The following is a 22,809-nucleotide window of genomic DNA, read 5'->3' on the forward strand; positions in this document are numbered from 1 at the left end:
AAAAATAGGAAAAAAACCCATAACCATCCCTTTATATATGATACTGTTACAGTTTCAGTGTCATATACAACATACTGTTACTCAGTATCCAGGTGTGAGTGTGTGTGTATGTGCTAACCACGAGCCATCCACTGCTTGCTACATCCACATCAGTGGCCGAGCGTGGGATCCTGGTCTTGCTGTGCTCAGTGTAGACCTCTGAGTCCGATGTGTAGCCTCGGTCTAAACTCACTTCACTAGGATGATGAGACGACAGCTCACTGTCTGACTGGGCACCTGCAATAAATACCAACAAAAACATGTTCATGTAAACTGCTAACATGTTGTTTTTATGTATTTCTATTTGCTCTTAGGCGCTTGTTCAGCTGAACCTGTGTCATTGTCAGCTGTGGCCGAGGTAAGCTGGAACGCGACAGGAGGTTTCACTCCAGCTCCGATGCACTCCAGCAGTGAAAAGAGCGTGTACCAGTCATCTGTACAGTGGATATTGGCTGCATTAGTCTTCAGCAGCTCATGAAGGCCATAAGCCACCTCCCTGCTGACCCGGGAGAGGACATGAGGCTTCATCATCAGCAAGAGGCGGAGGGAGAGAAGAACCTGTGGGCGCACAGCGAGAGAGCACTGTGGTAATCGAGTAACAAACACTCGAAAGATTGTGTTGTGGTGGATAAATACTTTGTCTTATTAAAGAACAACAATATTCAAAATAGAACAACACAGGTATTTTAAAATGAAATGCTAATTTGTTTCCATTTTACAATTGGAATGCTTTTAATAATCTGTAAAAACAAACAAACAAACTAAATAAACACTTTCAAGTTATTTAGATGCTAAATTAAAAGTTAATTGAGTGCTGGTCAGATTACAGACTAGAACTGTGCTTGGAGTAAGGTTGGGCGATCAGACGAATATATCGACGATAGGCCGATCGTTTTCACAAGAGCGATTTATTTATTTATGTGCCCATGAGTAAGTGCCCATCAAAAAAAAAAAAAAATCACCTGTGTGAATACATCGCCTGTCGTTGGTTATTGGACTGATGAATCTAAGGAGCTTGGAAAGAAAAAGCATCTGGACGTCTTTAAGCTTCTTGAAGACGTTTCATCAGAGAAGCTTCTTCAGTTCTAAGAGCGACTGGTGAAGAGTCCCACCCTACTGGGAATGTCCCTAAGAGGGTTGTGGACCCATTATTGATCATCCGCCTAATCACATGCCCCACAAGCTCCTTTCAAAGCTCCTTAGATTATCATGACCATGATGACTGAGAGCCTTCACTGCACTTTGGGAGGAACACCCTTCAACTGTTGCGGGAGTATGAAAGGGAATCAAGAAAACTAGCCGATGATAGGAACCATCTCCATTTCAACCTAAGATGCAGACAAGACTTGTTTCCAGGGTCAGGAAACACAGAGCAGAGCTGATTCTATGGAGAGCACAAAGCCAACTTCTAAGTGAAAGGATAAGACGGGTCCATTTCATTATAGATGCAAGAGCAGTCACACTCTGCAGGAACTCACCCCCCGCCTTTACAAGAAGTTTGTTTGTGCACAAGGCTCAACAGGCCCAACAACACGTTGAAAGAAAACACAACTCCGAAATTTCCACACTTTGCTAACAACAGGGTTGTGTGGCAGCTGTATTGTTCTAGTTCTCAGCCATGCTGATCGTGGCCTTCACTGACCCAGACACAGGAGTCAAAATACACTGAAGAACTGATGGTAGTGTGTTTGATCTACAGTGGCTCAGACCAAAATCAGAGCTGTGAGGGATCTTCAGTTAGCACACCACAGAGCACTTCTACCTGATCGTAAACCGCTTTGCTTAAATATTTTGGTCTGACATAGAGCTGTGCGATATGACCAAAATCTCATATCCCGATATTAAGACATCTATCGTCCGATAACAATATAAATCACAAAAATGTAACATTTTCTGTAAATTCTGTGAATCTCGGGCAGCTCGACTTGCGTGAAGTGTTTCCAGCTGGGCGTCGCGTACCTGGAGTCCAGTGTTTTAACTGATGCATGAAACGATACATTTTTAGACATAAGTTGTAACAGCCGCCGTTTTCTTTGTATTTATTACACAGCGTGCTGCGGGGAAAAGCCTGTTCTAACATTTGAGTCTAAGGTTTATTTTTTAGCACCTGGCGGCTCTTTTTGCTTCTCATCCGTAAACACTCTGCATCTTTCACGTGATTGAGTTTATTTTGAAAAGTCTCAACAGGATCTTGAGCTTTATTGTGAAGGGTTCACGTGGAACATAAGCAAGCGGACACGCGATGGTTTTACCGTCGTTGTTGCTAACGACAACGCATAGAAACAGGCGCTTGTCCGTCCGTAGTGTGGTTAAATTAAATATTAAATATAAGAGAAAGAGAGAACTTTAAGAAATTAATATATCCACTACAGTGACCATCAAAATAATGAAAAAATATTGCCGTAAACAGTTTATTTTGCGACACCACGAAACAAACGATATCGTAAAATGAAACGATAGACGTTTTTGTATCGTCATCCGATATATATCGTTATATCGAACAGCTCTAGTCTGACAATTAGCATTAAGAAAACTGAAGTGAGTACACCAGGGCAGCTATCTCTATATCACCAAATGAAAATAGATGAGCGCCATCACAAGTGTATGGACACATTTTGCTGCCTGGGGAGCAAAGCGTCAAAGAGCCCCCTAGTAGTCCATGGAGTCTCACAGAGAGTAGCTAAAGCTAGCACATCATCGGCAGATTAACATTTGAATTAGGAGGGAACACAGGGTCAACACCTCGATCAAGGATCAATGTACTTGAAACTCAGAGCCTTTATCAAACACTCATAAAAAACTAGAAAGCTTTCATCTGCACAGCCTGAGATGGTTATGTAACATCAAATGGGAAAATTTGATTCCAAACACTCAAGATGTGGGATCACTGGCATGACTATGAAAGTCCAGCTATGCTGGGCTGCACATGCAGACACCCGGATACCAAACATGCCAACGTAGTTCTTGTACAAGGTTCTCTGGACACCCACAGGCTGACATCCAAAGACATGTGGAAGTAAAACCTCCAATAATGCGAGACACACCCAGCATACACTGGCTCAGGACAGATCCTACTGGTGATGCATCACAAATGGACCCAGGCATTTCTGTTACAGGAATGTGCCAGCCACGAGGCTGTAGCATAACTTAACACAACCTGAAGACCCGACCTGAAGAATCTAATGATCTCCACCACCTGTCCTGTTTCTCATTGTGTCCTATTGTGCATTTAACAGTCAGGTCAGACAATCTATGTACAAACCAAATTCTATAAAGTGCTGTTCATGGTCCTGTACAACATGCCACATTCACCCATTCACTCCAGCACGTTCTTTTATGCTTTTCAGTGCTTTCTAACTAACATTCACACACGTTCATACTCTGATGGACGCATCAGAGAGCAAAGTCATCGTGCTGGTCAAAGAGACCAACATCACAGGTGGCTTTGGACCAACAGCATCCAGCTACCTGGGTTTAAGCTGCCCTAAACTGAGACTGTCTGCTAACTTGAGATGATGATCCGAGTCTGCAAGACCACATCTGTGTGCCGGAGTCAGGAAATAATTTAGCATCTTTTTATACCTGTGAGCTAATGTCTTCTCGTCGTAGCAGGCGAATCGCGAGTCGAAGAAGTCCCACCACAGCTCGTTCCACCAGGAAGCAGCTCTCATTAGCATGAACACAGAGCTGGCAAAGGTGGTCGCGCACAGTCTGCCACACACAGGACACACGGTCTCTGCTCACAAACGCAGAGAAACAGCTCTTTATTGTGTTCAAAATCACTGATAACACAAACAATGTCACAAGAGTCATTCCCACCGGTTCTCAAGAACAATGCGCAGCAGCATCTCCAGGCAGAAGGCAGCATCCTCTTCATCATAGGTCTCTTCATCTGGGGTGACTGATATCAGAGCCTTAACAGGAGAATCCAGGTCATTTAGTGTGCTTATGGTGAACCATGAGGTGAATGGGAAACACTAAGCCAACACTTAGACTCTTAAAACAAGTATGTGCTGAACAATAAAAACCTTCATGAGCTCTTGTAGAGACTCCAGCTTCAGGAACTTGCTCTCGGTGATCAGCTTTTCAGGGTCACATTGCTGGAAGAGACAAACAGCAAACCTACTGATGTTGATCTGATAGAGTCTCAGCTGTCTGAACAGTGATGGTCAAAGTGCACACCTCAATAAGGTCAAATGTGTTAAAGACTGTTGGTTAAAAATAAACTATTAAGCAGGCTAACGTTGTTCCCATTTTCACAGATGGTCCCAGTTTAAAAACCAGTTTGTTGAATATCTGACTGTGACGTTCATATTATAACAAACCAAAACCATCACTGGTGCTGTTGTCATATAACTGAATGAAAATCAGACACTGTAACATGGGGCTAGTTTTAATTAGGCACCAATTACTGTACATACCCTAACTACAGGTAGTCTGATTACTTGGAGCATTTGCACCGTGTCATTGTTGCTACAATAATAACCCGTCAGTTGAATTGTATTTGTAATAATGCTGAAGATGACAGCAGGTGTTTCGCCTGTGTTCAGACATCATGGTGAATCAGTACCTTGATGCAGTGGATGGCAGCCTGTTTGGCTTCCTGGTTTTCTGTGGAAGGTCCTCTGAGTCCCGACTGCTCGGCTCCACTAAGCGTCAGCCAGTTGAAAACACTTAGCACTGCTGACTCGCCACTGAATGTAACAGATGAGGAGAAAACGTCCTTTTACTCTATGGCCTCTTAGCTAACACATGCCTTTGTACTGGTTTTAAAGATCCAGTCTGTTCTACGGGGAATTAAACATAAAGCTTGTATTTCACTCATGTCAAACATGTGGAGCTAACCACTGAGCATGGGAGCAGTTGAAAGCAGTTCTAGCAGGTAAAAAAAAAAAACACAAGTTCACCAGTATTTGGGAAAAAGTCACTGTGTGGTGACACATATTGATCTAAAAGATGGAGGATGAGATTGGTGTGTACCGATTTGAAGGGGTTTCCTCTCTCTGAAGAGAAATCTTCCCATTGGGCTCTACAAAGTCTTCCACCTGAGGACACAGGCAACAGTAGGTGTTAGCACAACACGTGAGACTAACTTTATGTCTCTCTTTACAAATGAAAACCCCAAACAAACAAAGAGTAGATGCCACTGATTATTTATGCAGTACTATCAGAAAGCAGAGCATGGACAGAATAACGACCTCAACCATGGCTTTGGGCAGCAGTTCAGCTCTGAACAGCTGTAGCAGGGAGTCCACGATGTTCTTCCAGCCCTCCCTCAGGATGTTGCCATGCCGATGAGCGAGGTCGAACACCGTCTTGGCGGCTGTCTGGGCCTTACTGTTACTGCCAAACACGGTGGGAAGATTCTCCACAGACTGTGTGTGGGACACAAACACTTAGACTTTCCAACACTATTTACACATCTGAATACATTATTGTTACTGAACAACATGCAGGACAACACAATGTGATTATTCACAAACTCTGTTGTTTCTGTAGATGTTTAAGAAGCTGAGAACTCTGAGGAAGGTTTCTTTTAAACAAAGGTCATTTTAAGGTGCTGACAGTGGGGACAGTGCATCAGCAGGTGGAAACACAGGTAACAGGAACATTGAATCAAATCTGGATGAATTAATTAGTGACAACAAACGTGTGTCTGTAACAGTTTAAACTGCTGTGTTCACACTCATCCTCACTACATTTGGCCATGTGTGTGACCATGGCTCAGTGTTTGCTGTGGAGTACAACTGATACAAAAAACTCTGGTACATTTTCTCACAATCACGGTTCAGTTCACAGTACTACACTGCACTATTTATGTGTGTTAGCAGTATTTATATATTAGCAGATGCTACATTTTGTACACATTGTTAAATGTGGGTTGTGTATCAGTGATTTCAGTTTGCTTCAAAAACCACCAAACGATGATTGTGTGAACCAGAACATCGGCAGTGACAGTGGACACAGTCAGCTGTGTTCTTTAATCAGGTCCTTAAACTACGACCCGCCTCAGCTCGCCCCACTGACTCACCAAAACACATGACTGAACTAAGCAGTGTCACATGTGCACTTACTGTGTGTTAAAGGTAAAGGTATGGCAGTGTCTTTGGCTGTGAACAGAAGTGATTAAAGCAGAGCGGTGGACCCACCTCGCTGCTCAGAGTGGTGAACTTGCAGAGGGAGATGATCAAATTGTCAAACACATCATTGAAGCCGTAGTGAGCTGCAATCATCGCACATTTCCTGCCAAACACAGACGACTGCACACTTTAACAGCTGACAAGCACAAACTGTTTACACTGCATTCTTTATTTCAACTTAACAACTGTACTCCTGTACTCCTTACGCCTGTTTTAAAATGTGTATTTTTTGTTGTTTGGAATCGAGGGCAAAGTTTATCCTACAGTAATCACATGATTTGTCCGTCCACAGTTAATACCAGTAACTTGTGTGTGGGTGGACCGTGTTTCTCCTACAGGCTAACCTGTGGATGTGGACATTTAAAGGCCATTTCCAGCCAGCAGCCTGTACTACAACGCACAGCGTCTCCTAGCTTTTACCACTGACTACATCTGAGTGTTGTATACCTGAAGCCAGTGATGGCCTTCTGGATGATGACGTCATCGAGGCTCTTGTCAAAGACATAGGAGAGTGCAGCAATAGTGGGACCCCAAGTCATAGTGAACAAGTCATTGTCGTAGCTGCCGGGCGGCAGGTGGAGAAAGATGCCTTCGGATGAGGCGCCGCGGTGCAGTAAGACGCTCCACACATAATTCTCCTTCACTAAGCCTGTCTGCTCGTCCGGCATCACAATCTCCTCGTTTCTACAAAGGAAAGAACATCAGTCTATTCATATGAGCCTAGGACAATTCTAAGAAATCCTGAACCAGGATAAGCACAGAAATGAGACTCAGGTCTGGCTGCTGACAGCGGATGCTAACACATCAGGGGGGTAATGCTGTGCGCCTTACTTGATAGCATTGTAGATATCCTCCAACATGTCCTGGTCAAAGTCTTTGTTTCCGTTGACTCCCTTTAGATTTTTCTTGAATTGCTGTTTCAAAGTAAAACATCATGTTAGCAGTGATCGGCTTCCCTCCACAAACTCTATTCAAACATGTGACCAGTAGACTTTTATTTCCACTCACACATCAGTGACAGCATCTAAGCTAAGATACCCAATCCTCTGTCATGTAGTGCTTTGTTCACAGAGCATCAAACCAACAGTTAAAAGGCCTTGGTTGGAGACGCACTCATGTGTCATTTAATATATTTTAGGTGCATCACTAGTAAAACAGCGATTCCACAGAGAGACACAGAAACAGGATGCTGCTGAGGATCAGGAAACTCACAGTGGTCAGTCAGTATCAGCGCTGGTCTGGGAGCAGCTGCTGGGTTTTATGGACACAGTACCTACCATCCCACTGCCCTCAGCTGAACCTCACTCATGTCATGTTATTGTCAGGGAACACGATCTGTGTGCACACAGCCATAGTTTTCCCATTCCAAAAATAACTGTGGTGCCAACACATGCTGTGATGAATGTTACATACTGCAACAAGCTCCTCAGTAAGCGAAGTGCTAGGCGCCACTTTTATTGGCCCTGTCCAAACTATTGTGTGGACGTCTGTCTGTTGTCTGACCCCGAGGTCGGTGAGTTTTCCCCCCAAACTGCATGGAAATGATTTCAATACACAACAATAGTATGATGAGGTCAGACTCTGGAAACACACAAGCTTTTATTAACTATGTGAAGAAGAGATATAGCAAGTGTGTGGTGTGTTTATCAGTGAGTGCCACAAACTGGTCACCAGACACAGAGTTTAGGTTTTGACACCATCAACCAAAGGCAGAGAGCAGAGACATACAGCCCTCCTCCCTGACTGTGTGGAACCAGTGACTACAGCTGTGGGCTCTCTGAACCACCAGCTTCACCAGTGCAAACACTAGCTTTGCTAGAGGAATGTCAAATCACCAGATGTGTCATGTTTAACAAAAATAAAATGATACGACCGAGACAAAAACTGTGGTATTGTGTTAATATAATAATAAATGAATTCACTGTGTGATTGTGTAACTTTATTAGCAGCGTCCTCCTGAAATGCGCCAACAACATTGAGAGTAACATCCTCCTCTCTTAATGCTCTCTGGTTGCTATAGTAACACGTAAATATTTCTTTCAAAATAAGACACACAACTACAACACGTGAAAGACCCCGGGAAACCGAGTTAACGATAAAAACCCTGAAAACCATAAATTTCACACCCGAGCCTAGACTCTCACGGCCCGGTACGGGGCCGTGGACCGGGGGTTGGGGACCGCTGGTCTAAACAATCATTTGACGTACTTCTCTTTAATTTGCTGTAATGCTGAATGGATTCATTTGTGTTCATGGATTTTTCACACATGCATGTCAGAAGCAGTGTTCTGGTTTTACTCTGTCTCAGCCTCACCAACATCCGACTGCATTCTGCTGGAATACACTGCTGCAAAGGTCAACAGCAACATTCATTTATCATTATTATTATTATCATTATCAGTAGTAGTATTATAATCATTTTTACAACATTTATGGCAGGTTTCAGTGACAGTGTTGTGTTACAGTCTATTTTTGTGGTGATGTGGTATCGTGTATACTCTTGTAAAAAGACTAACTTCAGCTGTACCAAACAAGCTGTGCAGCTAGTTTCAGTTTAAACGTCTCTATTAACTTGAGATCGTTCACTGAACTGTAAAATGAAACAAAGATTGTTCTTATACTGACTGCACCACCTGACATGTATAACAGCTCACCATTTTCATTTAGCTAGTTATATCTATATTTAAGAGAGCTGCAAAACTTTATTGACAGCATGATTATTGTAATCAGGATTCTGACTTTGTTATAGAAATGATAATGAAGGTATAACATAAAACAAACAGAATCATGCCAATGCATTTGACTTTTCATTTCTTATCATTGAAACACAACCTTAATAGTCTTCATAGTGTTTCCATGAACAGTCTCTCTACTCAACATGTTTGTGCTTTAAAACATTGCACAGAAATAACTCAGCATTATGACTTTTCTCTGTTAATGAGCTCCCTGCTGACCACTGAGTATTTACTCGATTACTGTGGGAAACAGTAGCAGCATTTTACACTTCATTCAGCCATTATTGCTCATGTACAACAGGCTGGTGAATGAATGTTTCCTATGGTGTCTGCAGCTGTAAGAGCTTCAGTTCTTCTGAAGGACAGAAACACGTATGTGAGGCATATACTGGTGTTGGACTACAGGACCACTATAAGACCAGTCAAACTTCTTCCACACCAAACTTATTTATTCACATCTTTATGGACTTAGTCCACTGGTGCACAGTCAGGTTGGAAGTGAAAGGGGCCACACCTGAACTATTCTCAAAACGGGAGCATGAGATGATCCAAAATATCTCAGCATGTTGAAACATGAAGTGTTCTGTTCACTGAAACTAAGAAGCTGAGCTTGAACATCAGCCCCACACCCTGATCAGACAGGTCCTGTTCTCCTGGCTGCTGCTGAACCCAGACTCGTCCACTGTGTAAGAAGACGGTGAATGATGATTCCTCCAGAGAGCGCGTGCACTGCTCCTGAGTCCAGAGGTGGCATACTGACTTATGGGATACTGATGTGTTGGATGCACATCACTGCAGCTGATGCTATGCCTCACACTTGGTGCACTAACACTTGGAGTGCAGCAGTACATGAAGTTTGTCGGTGTGTAGGAAGTGATTCTGCAGAAAGTTGTCTGCACACTACACGCTTCAGGTGAGATTCTACCTGGCCTACCACTCTGGTAATAATAGCATTAACAGCTCACTGTGGACTATTTAGTAGTGAGGAAATTTCTCGACTGCAGTTGCTGCACAGGTGGCATCCTATCAATGTGACCCTGCAGTCTGCAGCTAGAGGCTTGACTTCATGCACCTACGACCACGGATGTGAATTTTGACAATATAATGTAAACAAATGCATAGCTGTGATCATTAGAGTTAGGTAATTATCATTAGTAGACCATATGAATATATCTTGATTCCCATCCATGTACATCACAATGGTAGGTCGTCCCAATGTTACCACTGTTGCTTGGTTACATTTTGGCAGTTAAACCTGGTTTGATGAGAAAAAGGTTCAAAGTACAATCCCTGTGACACTCTCAAACACAATCATCATTTCAGATTCAAGCTCCTTACTGAGGTCTTTATTTTTATATCCTGTTTGACGCTCCTGTTGGAGCGGTTTTGTCCGGTGACATTTTCCATGTTTGGGCTTGCGAAACAATGAATCCGAGCTTTTGGGATAACTCAAACACTTCTTATACGTGTTATCTTATTTCAAAGCTCCGTTCTTGGTGCTATAGAGGCATATCCTTTCAGACCAGTGTTGGGGAGACCACTGCCGTCCATTAACACAAACTGTCATGACTATTTCATGGTTCACAACCACACACAGGTGTGTGATCACTTACCTCTACGGTCATGGGGATGTTCTGCTTGCGGACATTGTGGTTATGCTGGTCAGTGTTCAACATGATGACAGCGTAGGCCAGGGCGAAGCCAGCATCGTTGCTCATGAAAGGAAAGCCGTTGACTTTCTACAAACACACAGAGCATGGACCAAATATCACACAACAAACAGGGAATGCTTCCTGTTCACCTAATCAGAGCCTGGTGTGTCTCTATGGCACACTACAACTGCTCACCTTGTTCTGACCTCCAGACTCACCTGACCTCTCAGCTGATACCACACTGACCCCACAGAGTGGAAAACCCATTTACAGTGTCACTGCCTAGAATTAATCATCTTCTCTTTCAAAGCCTACTCCTGTGTGTCCGGCTGGCCTAAAAAAAGGGACATTACTAGGAATAGTTTCCAGGTCACATGGCTCCTCCTGCTATTTTGAGGCGTCAAATGTTTCCCCTGTGCAGTTTGTCCTTTGCCCGTCATACTCTATATGTGACTCTGTCTTGACACTTATGTCATCCCACTGCTATAATCTAGACAATCTGCAGGGTTGACCACAATACTGAGTGCTGTCTCTTACAAGTGGAGTTACCTTCTGATGGACACGCTTGGTTGTGACCAGGCTGGAAACATGAACGTGTACCGAGTTTGTTTCCAGGTATGATGGAACGAGTAAAAGTATTAAACTATAAATGCACTGCACTAGGATTAGGGTCTATTAGGGCACACTAGACAATTACATAATTCATGTCTTCCCAGTGGTAACATTATTAGCCAAAGAACAATAGAATAAAAGAGTATAATAGTACATCCACTTTATCAGTCTTTTGTTTGATGCCCCTGCAACACGCTGGTGAGCTGTTCAGGTGCATGCCTGCTTTTGCCCTGCGACAGCTGGCATAGGCTCCAGAGGCTGCCTCCTCTTCCTCCAGCACCGTGCTGCCACTTACCAGTTGGTCTGTTCTTGGAAGACTATTGTAGGAACTCCCCCCATAGCTGCTTTCAGACACATGCACCGTCCTTCCGGTGACTGAAGCACACTGTTCAGGCAAGCTCTGATGGACACATCCAACCTCACAGCATCCATCTGTCCATTTTCTGCCACTTATAATGGGTCAGATATCGGGCGGAGCAGCCTAAGCAGAGACATCCTGGGGCAAGATGTGCCCGAAACACTCAAACTGGGGGCAGCCCAGTCAGATGGGTGACTCTACCTTGAACCTTTCAGAATAAGAAAGGGAGAGCCGAGCCATGACGGAGGAAGATGATATCTGTGATCTCATTCTTTCAGTCAGTACCCACAGGCTGTGGCCATATGTAAGGGCAGGAACATACACTGACCACAGAATCAACAGCTTCGCTTTCAGGGTTTTCACCGTAACAGGCCAGTGTCCACATCACTGCAGACACTGCGTCAATCGGTGACTGTTCCACTTCACTCCCCCTCACTCGCAAATAAGACCACGAGATGTTTAAACCCTTCCACTTGGGGCAGCAAACTGCAGCCCTACAAGATCCAGTGACCTTAGAAACTCAGGGCGAACCTCGTCCACCCAGGGGTGAGGTCCAGGGGACCACCCAGTGGACATGACGTCTCCAGCCTCACTGTTAAAGCTTTTTTATTTGTGGGACCTGAACTGGTGCATCAGTGCAAATGACAGTCAGTACCTGCTTCCCTGCCCTGACCTGGAGGGAAGCAACCCCCTCGTCCACTGGGGAAACTCCCAACATACAGGCACCAAACTGGGGGAAACCAGTATACCAGGCTCTGTATCCCAGGCTCAGGCTCCTTCTCCACAAGAGCGCTGACATTCACATCACCACCCGCCCACGACCACAACCCAACCCCTGAACCTCTATTGGCCCTAATGTGAGAGGCTGATAGGAATCTAAACCTCATTATTACATTATTACTGTTGTACCTGATCCAGCTAACAGTCAGCTGATGCTCATTCTCAGGTCTGTTCTGTTTAATCTCTGATCACGCTCTTATATGGCTCAGTAACACCTTTGCAGAGGTGTCCAAACTTCTTTTAGCTTTAGCATTCAAACTAAGAGTGAAATAATTTAATCTCTGACTCAAGTGTAGCCTAGACCATGTGTGGCCTGACATCCTGTGTTAAAGCAGTAATAATGAATTGTAGGACATGTCCCTTACATGCCAGTTGTCTGTGAACGTTTCCAGGAGTCTCTGAATGACAGGAGCCTCTCCAGGTAATCTGAAGGCCTCCAGGTAGAGCCGCAGGGCCTCATCAATACGAAGCCCCTGGAAGGTAAATGTGCTGGAAAAGAAACCAGTCAGATTATTGTTTGCTCACACGGTGCATTACTGATTATTGTTGCTAAACGCACATGGCTCCACCTGTGAAGAGCAAACGTTAAAATGAAAGGATGCTAAGCCTACTTCACGAAGCTGTCCAGGAGTTCCGTGTTCTTCCGATCGCTGATGTACTCGCCAATCATTTTCTTGTCCAGTCGGGGGTTTTCTCTGAGCCACTGGGCCACCTGGTTGTTGTCTATGGGGCTGCTAAGGAGACCTTTTTCCTGCAGGAACTGGATGCCTTTCTTGGGCTTCTGGTTAAACTGCTCCGTGCCTGTGATCAGCAGCTTGACACACAGCAAGAAACGCTGCTCAAGCACATCTCATTCTTTAAGTTACTCACATTAAATGAATTCCACGTACCTTTTTCTTTGTTCTAATTTCCATTAACTCATGTGAATCAGGTAAACAGGACAAGAAACGCTGAGGCTTTTTCAGACTTCTCTTCTCAGCTGGAGAAAAGAATTTCTGTTAGTTTCAGCTGAACAGTTTCCATCCAGCGCTTAGACAAACTTTAAAGAAGACAGAGGCCTCACAAGGATCGCTGTCTCCCTGATCCTGTCTGCCCAGTCTCATCTTCTCGGCCATTAGATGTCCACTGGTTGGAGGATACACTGGTGCCTTTTCAGGCTGTGAAGGACTCAAACCATTGGTACTGCCAAGTCTACTAACGTCTGAAAACAGAAGGAAAAATGTGTTTTTACTGAAGCTGTCTGTTATGATTTAATGTTGTCAGTGTTTTGTTTTATGTTATGTTTAAGGATTTGTTCTCGTTTCCTGTTTTATTGTGAAGGTCCGCGTCTCATGTGAGTGTGTTCAGTTTTACCTCTGTCTCGTCTTGTTGATTATTCCCAGCTGTGTTCCCCACCTGTGTGCAATCTCCCTGTGTTTCCCTGTGTATATTTAAGTCGCGTCCTCTGTCTTTGTAGTTTGGGCTGGTCCGTCTGTGTATCCACTATGTTCCACTCGGGTGTCTGGTGTTAGTATTTTAGTTTTGTAAATAGTTGTAAATAGGCTTGTCATGTAGCAGTCGTGTATTTTGTTCACCTTGTACATATTCTTCACTGCAACAGCCTAGTAAGCGTGAGAAGCCATTTTTGTTGATTAAGTTTTCTCCTGTTTTTTTGGTTAGAAAGTTAGGTAAGTGGATTGTCTTTTGGTTGGTTTTATTTTGTGTAGGACAGCATAGGGACCAGTAGGGAGTTTTGTTTGTTATTTTTGGCACTGCTCACAGCTGAAGTAAATAAATGGCTGCTTAGCATTTTAGAAGACATTGTTGTTTGTGTTCTTGCTTTGGTGGAGCGTGAGTGGGCCAATTTCTTGTTGCGTTCATACACGCCTAGACAAAGAACGTAACAGAATTGGGGGCTCGTCCGGGATCCGTCTGTCTTCGCTGGAGGGCCCGAGGGGCCCGTCCGGGATCCGTCTGTCTTCGCTGGAGGGCCCGAGGGGCCTGTCCAGCCATCATTCGTCTTCGCTGGAGGGTCCGGAGGACCGCTTCAGCATTCTGTTTCAGCTGGAGGGTCCGAGGGGCCTGTCCAGCCTTCATTCGTCTCCGCTGGAGGGGTCCAAGGGGCCTGTCCAGCCAACATTCGTCTTCGTCTCCGCTGGAGGGTCCAAGGGGCCTGTCCAGCCAACATTCGTCTTCGCTGGAGGGTCCGAGGGGCCCGTTTAGCCTTCGTCCGTCTTCGCTGGAGGGTCCGGAGGACCGCTACAGCATTCTGTTTCAGCTGGAGGGTCCGAGGGGCCTGTCCAGCCAACATTCATCATTCGTCCAGCCTTCATTCGTCTGTCTTCGCTGGAGGGTCCGAGGGGCCCGTCCAGCCTTCATCCGTCTCCGCTGGAGGGCCCGAGGGGCCTGTCCAGCCATCATTCGTCTTCGCTGGAGGGTCCGGAGGACCGCTTCAGCATTCTGTTTCAGCTGGAGGGTCCGAGGGGCCTGTCCAGCCTTCATTCATCTCCGCTGGAGGGGTCCAAGGGGCCTGTCCAGCCAACATTCGTCTTCGTCTCCGCTGGAGGGTCCAAGGGGCCTGTCCAGCCAACATTCGTCTTCGTCTCCGCTGGAGGGGTCCAAGGGGCCTATCCAGCCAACATTCGTCTTCGCTGGAGGGTCCGAGGGGCCTGTCCAGCCTTCGTCCGTCTTCGCTGGAGGGTCCGGAGGACCGCTTCAGCATTCTGTTTCAGCTGGAGGGTCCGAGGGGCCTGTCCAGCCTTCATTCGTCTCCGCTGGAGGGGTCCAAGGGGCCTGTCCAGCCAACATTCGTCTTCGCTGGAGGGTCCGAGGGGCCTGTCCAGCCTTCGTCCGTCTCCACTGGAGGGTCCGAGGGGCCTGTCCAGCCAACATTCGTCTTCGCTGGAGGGTCCGAGGGGCCTGTCCAGCCTTCGTCCGTCTTCGCTGGAGGGTCCGAGGGACCGCTTCAGCATTCCGTCTTCGCTGGAGGGTCCAAGGGGCCGCTTCAGCATTCCGTCTTCGCTGGAGGGTCCGAGGGACCGCTTCAGCCTTCCGTCTCCGCTGGAGGGTCCAAGGGGCCTGTCCAGCCAACATTCGTCTTCGTCTCCGCTGGAGGGGTCCAAGGGGCCTGTCCAGCCAACATTCGTCTTCGCTGGAGGGTCCGAGGGGCCTGTCCAGCCTTCGTCCGTCTTCGCTGGAGGGTCCGAGGGGCCTGTCCAGCCTTCGTCCGTCTCCGCTGGAGGGTCCGAGGGGCCTGTCCAGCCAACATTCGTCTTCGCTGGAGGGTCCGAGGGGCCTGTCCAGCCTTCGTCCGTCTTCGCTGGAGGGTCCGAGGGGCCTGTCCAGCCTTCGTCCGTCTCCGCTGGAGGGTCCGAGGGGCCTGTCCAGCCAACATTCGTCTTCGCTGGAGGGTCCGAGGGGCCTGTCCAGCCTTCGTCCGTCTTCGCTGGAGGGTCCGAGGGACCGCTTCAGCCTTCCGTTTCCACTGGAGGGGTCCAAGGGGCCTGTCCAGCCAACATTCGTCTTCGCTGGAGGGTCCGAGGGGCCTGTCCAGCCTTCGTCCGTCTCCGCTGGAGGGTCCGAGGGGCCTGTCCAGCCTTCGTCCGTCTTCGCTGGAGGGTCCGGAGGACCGCTTCAGCATTCCGTCTGCCTGCAGAATAGCGGCCAGTGCCTTGTGCGCTGGTCCTCCAGGACTACAGCATTCATGCCTCTCTAGGTCATGAATCAAACATTTTCATTTGGGGTTAAATGTTTGATTTTTGGGTGGGGGGAAATGTTATGATTTAATGTTGTCAGTGTTTTGTTTTATGTTATGTTTAAGGATTTGTTCTCGTTTCCTGTTTTATTGTGAAGGTCCGCGTCTCATGTGAGTGTGTTCAGTTTTACCTCTGTCTCGTCTTGTTGATTATTCCCAGCTGTGTTCCCCACCTGTGTGCAATCTCCCTGTGTTTCCCTGTGTATATTTAAGTCGCGTCCTCTGTCTTTGTTTTTTTTGGGCTGGTCCGTCTGTGTATCCACTATGTTCCACTCGGGTGTCTGGTGTTAGTATTTTAGTTTTGTAAATAGTTGTAAATAGGCTTGTCATGTAGCAGTCGTGTATTTTGTTCACCTTGTACATATTCTTCACTGCAACAGCCTAGTAAGCGTGAGAAGCCATTTTTGTTGATTAAGTTTTCTCCTGTTTTTTTGGTTAGAAAGTTAGGTAAGTGGATTGTCTTTTGGTTGGTTTTATTTTGTGTAGGACAGCATAGGGACCAGTAGGGAGTTTTGTTTGTTATTTTTGGCACTGCTCACAGCTGAAGTAAATAAATGGCTGCTTAGCATTTTAGAAGACATTGTTGTTTGTGTTCTTGCTTTGGTGGAGCGTGAGTGGGCCAATTTCTTGTTGCGTTCATACACGCCTAGACAAAGAACGTAACATGTCCATGTCCAACATGTGTGTTATTCAATCACATGACAAAGGTGAAAAAGACACAGTAAAATGACACCCAAACTGGAGACCATCTATGAGGTATTAAGTTATCTGTGAAAGTGTGCTTATACCGGCTGCAGAGTCCGTCTCAGCTTTGGCTGCACCCTCTCCGTCTGCCAGCACAGTCTCTGCTTGGTTTTGCTGAGCTATGCTGTTTAGCACCCTGGCCTGGCAGTGAGCTTCGATGCTGTCGATCACTGTGAGCAGGGCCTCCAGTGACAGGAGGTGGGTGGTGTACAGCTGCCCCGACACTGGAAACGCGTTCTACCGCAAAGGAAGAAAAAATACTTTCACATAATACTCACATTATAATCTACAGAATATTAACCTGTACTTGTCTAAAGGTCTATTATCCAGGTACATAATACTACCTTTAAATCTACTACTACTATACTACTAAAATCGTATCATTCCTCTGATTGGACATGTTTGGCTCTGTTCTGACTGATCTTTTGTTTCTGTCTGCTTTGCTTGGATCATCTCTGGCAGCTCTGAGGTCTGAGGTCATTTTGAAGTTGATGGACTATTTGACCACATGTGTACCACTGTGCAGCATCCTCTCTTCTTTTAAATGTCTGGAAGCTGAGGAGCCTGGCTGGGGGACTTTGGGAAAGGAATGTCAGGCTGTAAATACAGGATTGGTTGGGAGACAGCTCTCTGCAGTCCTGATTAGTGATGTGATTAGTGCATGTTGTTTTTATTTACGTTTTACACAGCCCAAGATTTCGAGACTGTGTTTACACATTGATTCAACATCACTGCTGCACAGCAACCAAAACAGCTGATATCTCCAATGGATGAACAGGACGGTGGTGCAGTGAAAACAACTGGTTTGGAGATCAACGCAAATCAAAAACAGCCATGAGCTGCATCTGCTTTCTGTTATCACCTGTTTGTTGTTCATATGACCTAAAAACACTGATATTTTTCTCTCTAGCTCTTGACGAAGGCGGTCACACTTTTCTCCTCCTCCTCCTCTCCCTTAGCTTCCCTGCTTAGCCTCTTGTGTCCTTGTCTAGTCTCGTGTTTTCTGTATTACTTTTCCCTGGAACACTCTCTCACAGGCTGTTCTCTAAAACCTGAAAGAGGAATTATGGATTTGATCAATTGGTCTCTGAATGCAATTGACACCCTTTTCTCAACGAGAATTCTGGGCTCGGGTGAGCCTGAGTGCTGAAGATATCTACCTATTCGGAACCATGATAACAGGGTTCTTGCTGATTGGAGCTGGCTTGGCCCTGGCTTATCGAAGAATTAAGGAAGCGGAACCGGCTGTTCAAACCCCCACAAGGCTGCCCGCTGGGATTGAAACGATGGGACGAGGCGTGAGTTTCTCAAAATGGGCTCATTGAGTGCAGCACGGATAAGATCTTGGAGAAGCGCACGGCTGCCGTGAACACTCAGAATAAGACCTCTGAGTGCAGACTGGATCACATCTTGGAGAAGCTCACTGCGGTCGTGAGTTCTCAGAATCGGCTCTTTGACCACAAGAATGACAACATCACGGAACGTAAGTTTGATAACATCATGGAGAAGCTCATGGCTCTCCAACGGGAGATTGAGAGACCAGTGCTGGACTGTAGAACTGCTTGGAAATTCTTATGAGCTGTTTGCACTAAAGTAAAAACCATCATCATTTCATGCGGAGACCCCTTCGGCGCCAGCTGTGGTCTCAAGGCTGGAGCTGAACAACAACACCCTGATAACGACTGTGCTTTGACTGTTCTTCCCATTCTATGCAAGGCCACCTGGGTTGGCTGGAAGACTGTTTACTTAGCCTGGCAGGGCGAAGGACACTGTCTCAGCTGAACTCTGGACACACACACACACACACACACACACACACATACACACACACATGCACACAGACATATATACACATGCAGACATACACTCATCCCCCCTCCCCCCTCCAAACTCCTTCGACGCTTATTCCCTTCCGATGCTGACGGTGGATCATGGAGACCAGCGCATAGGCTGCAGGCCCGGATGTACTGTCTACACTGGCTGTCTCTCACCCTTTACCCATCCCTGTTGCTTGTCATGTGTTTCTTTGGTGTATGAAGAGTTTTTTCATGTGCTATGTGCAGAGGTGTTTTTTTCTGTTCTCAAACTGATCTCCCTGTTGGAGCTCAGTCTGGGGGGAGTTATTTTTTTCTCCTTATCTTTCCTCATGTTGTGCTTTTCCATGTTATACCCCTCTGACCTGTCTTCCCCATGTGATGTTTGTGTAATGTATGTATGGTCGAATGGGTAAGACGGCGCTGGCACGGCTGACAGCCTTAACCCAATTTCCCTTGGGATGAATAAAGTATGATCAATCAATCAATCAATCAATCAATCAATCAATCAATCAATATTTTACACTAAAAAGTGGTGATTAGTGTCTAAACAGAGCGAAACATTTTCTATAGAAAACATTCAGCAGTAGAAGAAATGGAGGATATTGTAAACCTCTTCTAATAGAAAACTGGTTTCTATTATTTTGCCATTCAAATAAATGGAAGCAGAACAACTGCAGCGGTCTGTCCTCTGTACAAAAAAGAAAACAAGGGCTTGTTCATCACTAGCAAGCCTTTCAGGGCGGGTTACCTTAGACAACAGCTTGGTGAGGTCTTCAAAGAGGTTGGAGCAGTAAAAGTCACAGTCATAGTTAATGTAGAGCTCAGTGACAAAACTGGGGATCCTCCATAACTGGACCAGTGCCTCCAGAGCCACCTCCTTCATCTCGTAGGGCATCTTAATGTTCTCTGAAGTGATGATGTCTATGAGTTTCTTCAGGTACATCTGAGCAAACAGAGACATGGCCATCAGGTCCTCAGGGGTTAACACTATGAAAGCTCAATGACAGGAGTGTGGATCAATGAGAAGAGCTACCTCTAGCTGAAACTTCAGGTGTGCTCTCATGCTTTCAAAGAGCAAGAAGCAAACTCGTATGGATGAAGCATAGAGGTTCATACGGTCCACACTCAGCAGCTGGAACACAGATGAGGTACTTCATCAGCAAAACCAGGCTTGAGGCCTGGTTTTGCTGAACTACACCAGTGTACTGCCCTGCAGAGGACTCAGGGCTCAACAAAGAGAACTAATCAGTCCATCTGAGGTCAGATAAATCAGTCGAGAAGGTTAAGAGCAGATATCTGGGTTTATAACCTAAAAACACTCCAGTCATGTGTGTCATTAGCACAAAGTGAAACACAAATATATGGTACACAGTTTTAGCCATCTCAGTAAGGAACCAGGACCAGATGTTTTAGTTCAATAAAAAGCCAATAATCACTGAAAAGACTCAGATCAGCACAGAGTTACCCAAATAGGACCGCAGGTTTGACGAGGACTGCTCCTCACTCAACATCGTGCAGCAATGACATCATCTACATTTAATTTACCTGGAACAGGTGTCTACAGAGCTCGTCTTTGACCAGCACTAATAAGGACTGGTAGTTAGGGATGTGTGCTGATTCAAGGGCCACAGTCAGCAGCTGCAGGCCCATGTGCATCATGGCATCAGTGTTGTGGCGGTCATGAGGGTTGGTCAGTGAAATCAGGAAACGAAACAGCTCTCTGAGACACGGCAGGCCATACGGGATGAGGGATGCTCCTACAGACACGAGGCAAAAGGAGAAGAGGTTAGAGAGAACCACTCTACAGCTTTCTTTATGCATCACAGAAATGTGGAACTCTCAGATCATCTTCTGCCCTTCTTGCTAAATTCAGCTGGATCCTACCATCTCTTTGCGTGGACTGTGTGAAGCGGACGCCTCTGGGGTTGACGTAATCCATATCATGGACAGAGGCACTGTCTGACTGCTCTGTAATGGAGTCTTTGTCCTCCAGAACCTCAGGGATGGACTCCACTGAGGCTGACGGGGCTGGTTCAGCCTGCTGGGCCTCAAACTAGACAGAAAGAGGCGCAGCACAAGAGATTAGGGAGAAGGACAGGGAGAACCGAGGAAATACAATCTCTCTCACGCAGCTGAAAATGCAAATAACAGACATTAGAAACATGTTCACCTGTGCATCTGTAGAGCCAGACTCAGTCCCTGTGAGTGCAATGGCTGCACCAGCGGTTGATGCAGAGCTGCACTGATCCAGGTCAGAAAGGTCTTCCCTGGAAGTAGTTTTTGAGCAGGTGCCCAGGCCGCTGTCAGTGGCTGTTGGGCTACAGATAGATGAGGCAGAGCTGTCTGAGACGGGAAGGCTGGGATTGGACAAGCCCTCCTCCATGAATGGGACACCACCTGAGAACACAGGATCCAGTCATACAGCGTTACACCAAAGACCTGAAAGCCAAGCTCGGCTTACAGACGGCTGTGAGTCCATTATTACCACAGTGTGTGTCCCACCTGAGAGGTTGTTGTTGAGCGTGCTGGGCTGGCTTGGTTCCATCTGACCGGAGGAACTACGGACCATGTGCCGAGGAGGTCGCGGGGAACGTTTCTGTTTCTTCCACTTCGATGACTCGCTCATGCCACCGGCACGCATCTTCAGCTGGAGGAAACACAGTGGTTCACTGAGTCAGCTGGTCCATCATCACTGAGCAATGACAATGTTTCACTTCTCTTTAGATTTATATCCAGATAATTTACTCATTGGTGAACTGTCTCCATACTCTTTCACGCTACTCTTGCTTAGCTAGTACAGCTTTGTTGTGTCAGCGTCTATTTGCCACATAATTTGCACAGCACAGTTTTCTGCTCTGTGTCAGACTTTTCATGTTACAGTTTAGAAACGAGCTCCTTGATTTGTCTGGCTGGTCCTCCTGTGGCGCACTATTACAAACCATCATCTAAAGCAATGAAAAATTATTGCATTGAACAGAGTATAATATGAAACGATCCATGCATGTAGTCGTATCACACAGCCCTGCCCCAGTATGAGAAAGTGTCTGCAAAAAAAGAACAGGAAGAGACTTCTGCTGGAAGAATATTCCCAAAGGTTTTACTCCTCTAACTATTTATTTATTTAACACTTGAGATAGTTGGAAGTCTGTTTTAAATTTAAAAAAAAACAAACGCAAAAACACATACAAAAAAAGCTATCTGCTAACAGCTGGGACACATATTGGCACATGATATCCAACAGCTGAGACAGTGTAGCCCAAATGAATTCCATCATTTAAAGCGAAGTATGATAATCCAGATGTAATGTGAGTATTACACAGTCATAGACTGCTATGTGTCACACAATGACCAGCAGGATCTGCAGGTCTGCTTTGTGTTTATGTGTCATGTTATGCCTCCATCTTCCCAAGGTCACAGGTAAAAGAAAAGAGGGTAAGTCAAAGGTTACTGGGAGAGAACCTCTATACTGGCCCAGCCTAAATACTGAGAGTAATCTTCCTTACCTGCACACGTTTGTTTTTCCACAAGATATTGTAAGCCTCAGAAGAGAAGGGGAGCAGGCAAGGCCCATGATTAGTGATGGATAACATTATCAGCAGATAAGTGGGACCAACACATAACACAACTGAGCATACACATCTATGCACAATGGGAGGAATGCAAACAGTGCTCCGGATCAGAGTGCACAGTCACTGTAGGCTGTAACCAAGAGCAGCCAGCACAGATGTGTGAGTGGACAGGCAGACCATGCAAGAAGCAACAAGTGATAGAACTCTGGGAACACCCCAATCTGCATCTAATACACATATGTGACGTGACACATAACCAGCAGCTCGAAGGACAAAAAAGGGTCATTGTTGTGTTGTGGAGTATATGGTGTACAGTGCTGTACCAGTCAATGCTTCAGAGGCAGGGACATTCACAGAAAGTCCAGGTTGAACCACAACAGGCATTCATAAAGGTGAGCTTAGCAGAAGTAAAGCACTGCTGACTGAATGAAGCCGTTTACTTTGCCTCATCTGTACGTTTGACTTATGGAACTGCTTTGCAGTGATTGAATTTACCTGGAAGGTCAAAGTGTCTTCATTTTTAGTCATGTGATACATCTTCAAATTACATTAAATATGTGTAAAAGAGATGTAGTTTACACATTTAAAGCTGTAAAGTGATTTTGCCCATAAAGCCGGTGCGATGTAAGA

At 45.9% G+C, this 22,809-nt stretch overlaps 1 protein-coding gene across 2 annotated transcripts in view; it reads right to left on the reverse strand.

Annotated features, from left to right (window-relative positions):
• gbf1 (golgi brefeldin A resistant guanine nucleotide exchange factor 1) overlaps nt 1–22,809 on the reverse strand; it is a 98,822-nt gene that overhangs the window by 10,069 nt on the left and 65,944 nt on the right. For both annotated transcript variants that reach the window (XM_031747913.2, XM_031747911.2), the window contains exons 9-31: nt 21,113–21,257; nt 20,781–21,007; nt 20,495–20,663; nt 20,156–20,367; nt 19,644–19,742; nt 19,359–19,553; nt 16,838–17,030; nt 13,380–13,517; nt 13,207–13,295; nt 12,928–13,130; nt 12,682–12,805; nt 10,528–10,653; nt 7,011–7,093; nt 6,627–6,863; nt 6,189–6,282; nt 5,238–5,414; nt 5,020–5,084; nt 4,610–4,733; nt 4,068–4,139; nt 3,859–3,953; nt 3,622–3,775; nt 372–597; nt 119–276 (exon numbers count right to left, since the gene is read on the reverse strand). In XM_031747913.2, the coding sequence (XP_031603773.1) occupies nt 119–276; nt 372–597; nt 3,622–3,775; nt 3,859–3,953; nt 4,068–4,139; nt 4,610–4,733; nt 5,020–5,084; nt 5,238–5,414; nt 6,189–6,282; nt 6,627–6,863; nt 7,011–7,093; nt 10,528–10,653; nt 12,682–12,805; nt 12,928–13,130; nt 13,207–13,295; nt 13,380–13,517; nt 16,838–17,030; nt 19,359–19,553; nt 19,644–19,742; nt 20,156–20,367; nt 20,495–20,663; nt 20,781–21,007; nt 21,113–21,257 (3,405 nt within the window). The remainder of the gene's footprint in view (nt 1–118; nt 277–371; nt 598–3,621; nt 3,776–3,858; nt 3,954–4,067; nt 4,140–4,609; nt 4,734–5,019; nt 5,085–5,237; nt 5,415–6,188; nt 6,283–6,626; nt 6,864–7,010; nt 7,094–10,527; nt 10,654–12,681; nt 12,806–12,927; nt 13,131–13,206; nt 13,296–13,379; nt 13,518–16,837; nt 17,031–19,358; nt 19,554–19,643; nt 19,743–20,155; nt 20,368–20,494; nt 20,664–20,780; nt 21,008–21,112; nt 21,258–22,809) is intronic.

The sequence above is a fragment of the Oreochromis aureus genome, linkage group 13 (genome assembly GCF_013358895.1).
Source record: "Oreochromis aureus strain Israel breed Guangdong linkage group 13, ZZ_aureus, whole genome shotgun sequence".
NCBI classification, from domain to species: Eukaryota; Metazoa; Chordata; class Actinopteri; order Cichliformes; family Cichlidae; genus Oreochromis; species Oreochromis aureus.